The 7100-nt window shown below is 50.5% G+C and overlaps 1 protein-coding gene across 1 annotated transcript; it reads left to right on the top strand.

The window, feature by feature from the left end:
* Positions 1-461: 461 nt before the first annotated feature.
* Positions 462-4676, top strand: PLA2G2A (phospholipase A2 group IIA). Its single transcript, XM_050793419.1, has 5 exons — positions 462-573; positions 1254-1399; positions 1609-1753; positions 2012-2118; positions 4269-4676. The coding sequence occupies exons 2-5, from the start codon at positions 1360-1362 to the stop codon at positions 4409-4411; spliced, it is 435 nt and encodes a 144-aa protein (XP_050649376.1). The 5' UTR covers positions 462-573; positions 1254-1359; the 3' UTR covers positions 4412-4676.
* Positions 4677-7100: the final 2424 nt, after the last annotated feature.

Here is a 7100-nt window from a genome sequence, read left to right as displayed (position 1 = left end):
AGAAGTGAGGCCTGCACAGGTGCTGGAACATGCTAGAGGCCCAGTACATACTTCTCGCGAATGAATGATTGAGCGGCTGAATGAATGAGTACCACTAAAAGCCCTCTTTTCTATTCCCAAATGCCACAGTGAGCAGAAGGGAGCAATCCTTGCTCAGCAATTGGTGGTCCCTTTGGGTGTACAAATGAGTCCACAGCCGGCAACAGCAGACAGTCCCTGCCCCCCTTAGAGGCGGCTGCAGGGAGGTGGCTGACCGTTGATCACACCCAGAGCTGATTATGGGAATTTACTCCATGGAAAGACTGCAAAACGGCCTGAAATGTGTTTTGGCATCAGCTACCGACACGTAAGGTTTCTCAATCCTCAACTCTGTCCTGCCAGCTGATGAGGGGAAGGAAAGGGATTACCTAGGGGTATGGGCGGCCAATCCTGAGTCCACCAACTGACCACACCCATCCCCAGCCTCGTGCCTCACCTACCCCCAACCTCCCAGAAGGAGCGGCTATTTAAGGGGAGCAGGAGTGCAGAACAAACAAGACAGCCTGGGGATACAACGCTGAGGTCCTCTGAGAGGTAAACAGCCAGTGAAGCTGATGTCCTGTCAAGAGCAGAATTCCTGCTCGTTCGCTGCCTTTGAGAGTGGCTGTGCTGTGCATGCATGTGCATGATTTGATATGCACAAGAGGGTGTGTGTGCATGAGTATGTTGAGTGGGTATGTGATTGTAGTGAATGAGAGGATGTTCGCACTCGCAGGTAAGTACAAGAGTGTGTGTATGTGGGCATAGGTCTGTGAGCATGTATGTGTTTGGGAACGTGTGTATGTGGAAGGGGTTAGAAAGCCTTGCCGAGATAGGTTGATGCTTTCATTCTGGAGGAAAATACTGAGGCTGAGACTCCATGGGTGCCTTGGAGACTCCAAGCCTTGAATCTAGTTTGGAGATGTGCAAGCTATGTCTTCCACATCCTCTGACCTCAGGAACCTCCCAGTTAGTTGGGAGGAACCTGGTTCCAACCTCCCAAGAACTCTCAGTCTGATGAGGCACAGGGGAGGTCTCATTAGTGTCTCATGGGGTTCTCCACAGGTCTGAGGGCCTGATGTGTGTGAAACCATTCTGCAGAGCTGAGAACGGGTCAGGAGGTGGTGTGTGTGTCTGTGTGTATTGCTGGAGGGCACTCCTTGTGTGCTCTGAGTGTGACAGAGGGAGTCAAGCTGGACTTAGGTTGGATGAGAGGGCATGTCTGTGTGTCTCAGAGCCACCAAGGAGGAGCAGGGGCGCAACGGCCAGGGCAGAAGCTGAGACCACCCAGCGGAGGAGCTAGGCCAGTCCATCTGCATTTGTCACCTAAGAACTCTTACCATGAAGACCCTCCTGTTGTTGGCAGTGATCATGATCTTTGGTAAGTGCTGACCCTGACCTCTGAGCATGGGAGGACAGCCCCAGAAGGGAAGCACTCTTGTCCCTTAGTTTTCTCTCCCATTGCAGCAATCCTCTCTCAGGGGAAGAAGAGAAGCCATTTGGGAGGAAGGAGAGTAGCAGAGAGGGGCAGAGAGGGAGGGCACAGGACCCCATGCCACATCACCAGACAACTCCCAGATTTCCTTCCAGGCCTTCTGCAGGCCCATGGGAATTTGGTGGATTTCCGGAGAATGATCAAGTTGAAGACAGGAAAGGAAGCTGCACTCAGTTATGGCTTCTACGGCTGCCACTGTGGCGCGGGTGGCAAAGGAGCCCCCAAGGATGCAACGGATCGGTGAGGCTACCCATCCCTCCCTACCCTCCTAGACTCTGGCCCAGGCAGGGCTGGGAGCTGCAAAGACAGTGCCGGTTCCTGATGGGCACAGAGGTCTCAGGATGGCCTGGTTGGAAAAGCAGCCAGCATGTTGGAACTGCTGCTCTAGACTGTTGCAAAGTCACTGGGTCTCTGTCCAGGGTCCAAGGGGGTGAGACCACAGGCACCAGGTCTCCTGGAGCTGTGGGACAACAGCCCCAATAGGGTGTCTCCTTGCAGCTGCTGTGTCGTTCATGACTGTTGCTACAAACGTCTGGAGAAACGTGGATGCGGCACCAAATTTCTGAGCTACAAGTTTAGCAACAAGGGGAGCACAATCACCTGTGGTAAGAGACCTACATCACCATTGAGTGGCCCTCATTTGTTTAGACAGTGCTGAGGACTGTGCTGGGCACCAAAGATAGACACAGAGGGACACAGTTCCTGCTTCAGGAAGCTCACAGTTGAGTGGGAAGCCAGGAAAGTGAAAATCCAATGTGGTAAAAACTCCAGTGGGAAGTAAACAGATAAGGTGTTAACACAGCCTGAGGCTTGAGGAAGGCTCCTGGAAGGGGTGACCTCTAAGCTGAGTCTGAAAGGCTGTGCAGAGTCAGGGAAGAGGAGGGCTGGGAGCATGCCCAGAAGAGGACACAGCATGGTCAAAGGCACCAAAGGGTTGTGTAAGCCATTCTGTGCTGCCCAGCAGAAACATGAGGAAGAGAAGCAGTGCTGAGCCATGATGCTGGAGACAAAGGAAGGAGCTAGGTCAATCCGGCCCTCCAGGCCAGGCTTTATTTAGGTTTTGCCCTAAAGCAATAGGATGCTATTAAGCAGAGGAGCTACAGGGTCAGATTTGCATTTTAGAGGACTCACTGTGAGGACAGGGTCGATGGAGACAAGTGGAAGGGGGGCAGAGAAGGCTATTGCCATCCTGCAGGCAAGAGGGAGTAACATCTTGACATAAAACAATGGAGGTCAGGATGGGAAAGGTGGAGAAAACATCAAGATGTATTTGAGGTGGAATCAGCTGAGCTGGTGACTGAGTGGGGTGGGACGGGGAGAGGGAGCTGTTGGATGGAGGATGGATATGTGGCTGCATGGATGGCACAACTGTGATAAAGACCATGGGAGCAGGTTGTGGTGGAGGGCGGGGAGGAGCAGTTCTATTTCCAGCATGTGGAGTTTAGGGGCCTCCAGCACCCAGGGAGGGGTCCAGCAGGCAGCTGTCCGTACAAATGCAGCTCAGGGGAGAGGTCAGGACTGGGGACACAGATTCAGAAGCCGGCAGCAGAGAGCTGAGAGGTGGGTGTGATCACTCATTTTCTGCTTAAAGGCCTAGAAAGGAGACAGAGGAGGGATGGACAGAGAGGGAGAAGGAGAACTGAGCAAGAAGGTCAAGGAGTTGGTAAGGAGATGGTTAGCAATTGAACAGAGGAGTCCTCCATGAAAAGGGCCAACAGGCTCCCCTGGATGTTGAGGCAGGAAGGCATGAGGGACTCAGGGGAAGCTGCTTCCATGGAGTGGGGAGGGCAAAGCCAGATTAGAGCGGGTGGGGGCTGATGGGAAGGGAAGTAGAGACAGAAGGCAAAGACAACGTTCTGGAGAAAGCTTGGCCCTGAAGGGGAGGAGAGGTGGGTGGCACTGGAAGACAGCTGACCCATGAGTGGGATTTGGAGAAAGTGTGGACTCCTGCCCATGGCCTGAGTCCTTTAAGATCAGAAATTATGTCTCCTATCATGGCCTCTCCATAGAGGCATGTTTCTTCAGCAGGCATCAGGTCACAAGCCACATGATGCCAAGCTGATAGTAGCTTGGGTAATGGGGATAGGTGACTGTCACATAATTAGAATTCTGGAATAGGGCAGTGCCAGGCCTGGGGCAGCTTTCCAGCATGTCATCAAGAAGCCAGCCTTCTCCTGGCCTTCAGCTATGCCACGTGGGCAGTGTCTACAGCTGGGATGTCAAGAGACAGGCTGCAGTTCCACCCTCCTGGCCTCACACTATGGAAGAGACTTTCGTCTTGGGCATCTCTCTTTTTGGAGGGAGGAAATAGATCTTTCCCAGAAGCCCCCAGCAGACTTCCCCTTGTCGTTCATTGGTTGGAACAAGGTTACATAATACACAAAGACCAATCACTGCAAAGGAAAAATGGATGACCCTGCCTGGCTTAAACCAATCACACTCCATTCCCAGACCCCCGGGGCTAGGGCTTTGCCACCTGAACACATCTGTTAGCAAGAGGAAGATATGATGGCTATTAGGAAGGCCTTTGAGAGAGTATCCCAGTGCCTGGCTGTGTCTCCACCAGGCTGGAGGCCAGCATCCCAAGGGCAAGAATTCTGTCTCCCCTTTGGTCAGAAATATCCGGCGCACAGGTGTTTGTCTCCAACTAGGAGCTTCTGGAGGCCACGGCTGTGTCTTCTACCCCAGGGTTCCCACAAGAAGCCACTGAATATTAACAAACTCCCATCTTGTGTTTATTTTCTTGTGATTTCAGCAAAACAGGACTCCTGCAGAAGTCAACTGTGTGAATGCGATAAGGCTGCTGCCTACTGTTTTGCTAGAAACAAGAGTACCTATAATAAAAACTACCAGTACTATTCCAATAAATTCTGCAGAGGGAGCACCCCTCGTTGCTGAGTCCCCTCTTCCCTGGAAACCTTCCACCCAATGCTGAGTTTCCTTCTCTCATACCCTCCTTCCCTACCCTAACCAAGTTCCTTGGCAATGCAGAAAGCATCCCTCACCATCCTAGAGGCCAGGCAGGAGCCCTTCTATACCCACCCAGAATGAGACACCCAGCAGATTTCCAGCCTTCCACTGCTCTCCTCCACCTCAACTCCATGCTTAACCAAAGAAACTGTACTCCGAGGAGTCTCTTCTGAATAAAGCAATTAGCAAATCATGTATATGTGTGTGTGTGTGCATTGCCCTATGCACTGTGAGTGTGAGAACAAACAGGGGTAGGGGTTAAAAATACAGGCTCTGAGCCCAGTGTAGTGGTGTGTGCCATTGTCGCAGCTGCTCGGGAGGCTGAGGCTGAAGTGCAAGGATTGCTTGAGCTCAGAAGTTCAAGGCCAGCCTGGGCGACACAGGGAGACCTTGTCTTTATAAAAATAAAACAAAACAAACGAAAAAAATAGGCTCTGGAATCGGACAGGCTGTGTCAAATCCCCACTCCCCCATCTCCCTAAGCCTAAGTTCTTTCATCTGGATGGAGATAACACTGGTGCCTCCTGCAAGGGCGTGTTTGAGAATTAGAATGATGACAAATGAAAAAAGCCTTGGGTCTGACATGTCTACAACTGCCATGACTATTACGAGGAAACCCAGACATCTCCCTCCCCTTCCCTAGGCAATAGCAGCTCCTACTGGCCTGCCGGGAGAAAGCAGGAAGGCTGGTCTTAATCTGAGAAGCTGTAGTCCACATCTTCCACCTGGAATGCTCTTCTCCTGTGTTGCCTAGTCTAGTAAGGAGGAAAAGCGGGGTGATATAATGCTGGCCACCAGCTGGACCCTGGGGGTGCTATCCCGTCACCAAGGTTGGTTTCCCAGGTGCGCAACCCCTACAGTCCCACGGCGTCCTGTGTTTGGAAGGGTGCCACGCCTGGTTTAATGCTCTGCTGTGGCTATCTGAAAAGTCTTACTAATCTTTAATCAAGAGTTCCTTCCCACACTTCATTTTGCACTGGGCTGCCCAAATTTATTTATTTTTATTATTTTTTCATAGCGATGGGGTCTCACTATGTTGGCCAGGCAGATCTCAAACTCCTGGCCTCATGCAATGCTCTTGCCTTGGCCTCCCAAAGTGTTAAGATTACAGGCATGAGCCAGCGCACCCAACCCGGTCACACACATTATGTAGCGGGTCCTACCCTTACTCGGATGCTACTTCCCCTCCTGCTGTTCAGGGGTCCGCTGGGAAATTGCCACCTGGACCAGCTCCAGCCCTGCCTGTTTCTCTAATAACACCCATCTGGGCTACTGGGTGTGGATCGCTTCACAAAGGCACCCTGCACAGGGGACACAGGTGGGAGCTGAGTTTCCCACAGGAGAAAGCCCCTGCACAGCCCAGCAAGCTCTGCATTCCCCCAGAGGAGGTACCTTCCCATAATCTGTCTTCCCAGAAGCAGCACCTTTTCTGATTCTGCACCAAATGTTTCATTTGCTGGAGGCGGCCCTGGTCATGTTCACTTTCACGCATAGCAAGAGAAACGCACATTAAAATTCCACTGAGATGCCATTTTTATCTATTACAATGAATAAAAATCCAGAAGTGTGACAACTTGATCTACTAGCAAGGCTGCTTGGGGAAATGGGCACTTTCATAGGTAGCTGGTAGGAGGGCAGAACGCCCACAGACGGCAAGTTGGCAATATCTATCAAAATTACAAACACATATATCCTTTCAGTCACTGACTCTACTTGGAAATTTACCCTATGGATGCAGGCGCACACCACACACACACACACATACCCGTGCACACACACAGTGATGTATGAGCAAGTTTGTTCACTGCAGCATTGTTCTGAATTGAGATGGAAATAATCCAAGAGTATGTGTAGAGAGAACTAGTTAAATAAATCATGATACCAACTCAAAAAGAGACACAAACGCCTGTAATCCCAGCACTTTGGGAGGCCAAGGTGGGTGGATCATGAGGTCAGGAGATCGAGACCATCCTGGTTAACACGGTGAAACCCCGTCTCTACTAAATATACAAAAAAAATTAGCCGGGCACGGTGGCGGGTGCCTATTGTCCCAGGTACTCGGGAGGCTGAGGCAGGAGAATGGCGTGAACCTAGGAGGCAGAGCTTGCAGTGAGCCAAGATTGCGCCACTGCATTCCAGCCTGGGTGACAGAGTGAGACTCCGTCTCAAAAAAAAAAAAAAAAAAGAGAAGAGACCCAATACATTTATATAACGAGGGAAGCTCTCTCTGCTCCAGTGGACAAAGGTCTTCAGGATATGGTGGTAACAGAAAAGAGCAAAGAGGAGAATAGTATAAACAGTGTGCCACATTTATGTAGAAAATACATCTGTTAATATGTTCGTGTTAGTATTTCAAGTAACACTCAAAGAACATGCAAGAAATTCATCAAAATGGCTACCTTTAGGGAACAGGGCTGGCAAGAAATGAGTCCGGCACAGATGGGGTGACAGAAAGATTTTTTGATACATAACTTTTTATATTGTTTTGATTTTTAACTTTATGAATATATTTCCTATTCAAAAGAAAATTAGCATCATCAAACACACACAAACATTCCTGTGTCTAAGGCAGATACTAACTCTCAGAGACAATATGGTCTAACCCATGGATTGGCAT

This window comes from Macaca thibetana, chromosome 1 (assembly GCF_024542745.1).
Source record: "Macaca thibetana thibetana isolate TM-01 chromosome 1, ASM2454274v1, whole genome shotgun sequence".
Lineage (NCBI taxonomy): Eukaryota > Metazoa > Chordata > Mammalia > Primates > Cercopithecidae > Macaca > Macaca thibetana.
The sequence above is the reverse complement of the archived record's forward strand: the minus strand, read 5'-3'. Positions and strand labels throughout refer to the sequence as shown.

Excerpts from the sequence above, each read along its gene's own strand:
- PLA2G2A (XM_050793419.1), top strand. The coding sequence starts at position 1,360 with ATGAAGACCCTCCTGTTGTTGGCAGTGATCATGATCTTTG. Across the intron at positions 1,400-1,608 it reads GGCAGTGATCATGATCTTTG|GCCTTCTGCAGGCCCATGGG; the intron begins GTAAGTGCTGAC and ends ATTTCCTTCCAG. Across the intron at positions 2,119-4,268 it reads GGGGAGCACAATCACCTGTG|CAAAACAGGACTCCTGCAGA; the intron begins GTAAGAGACCTA and ends TTGTGATTTCAG.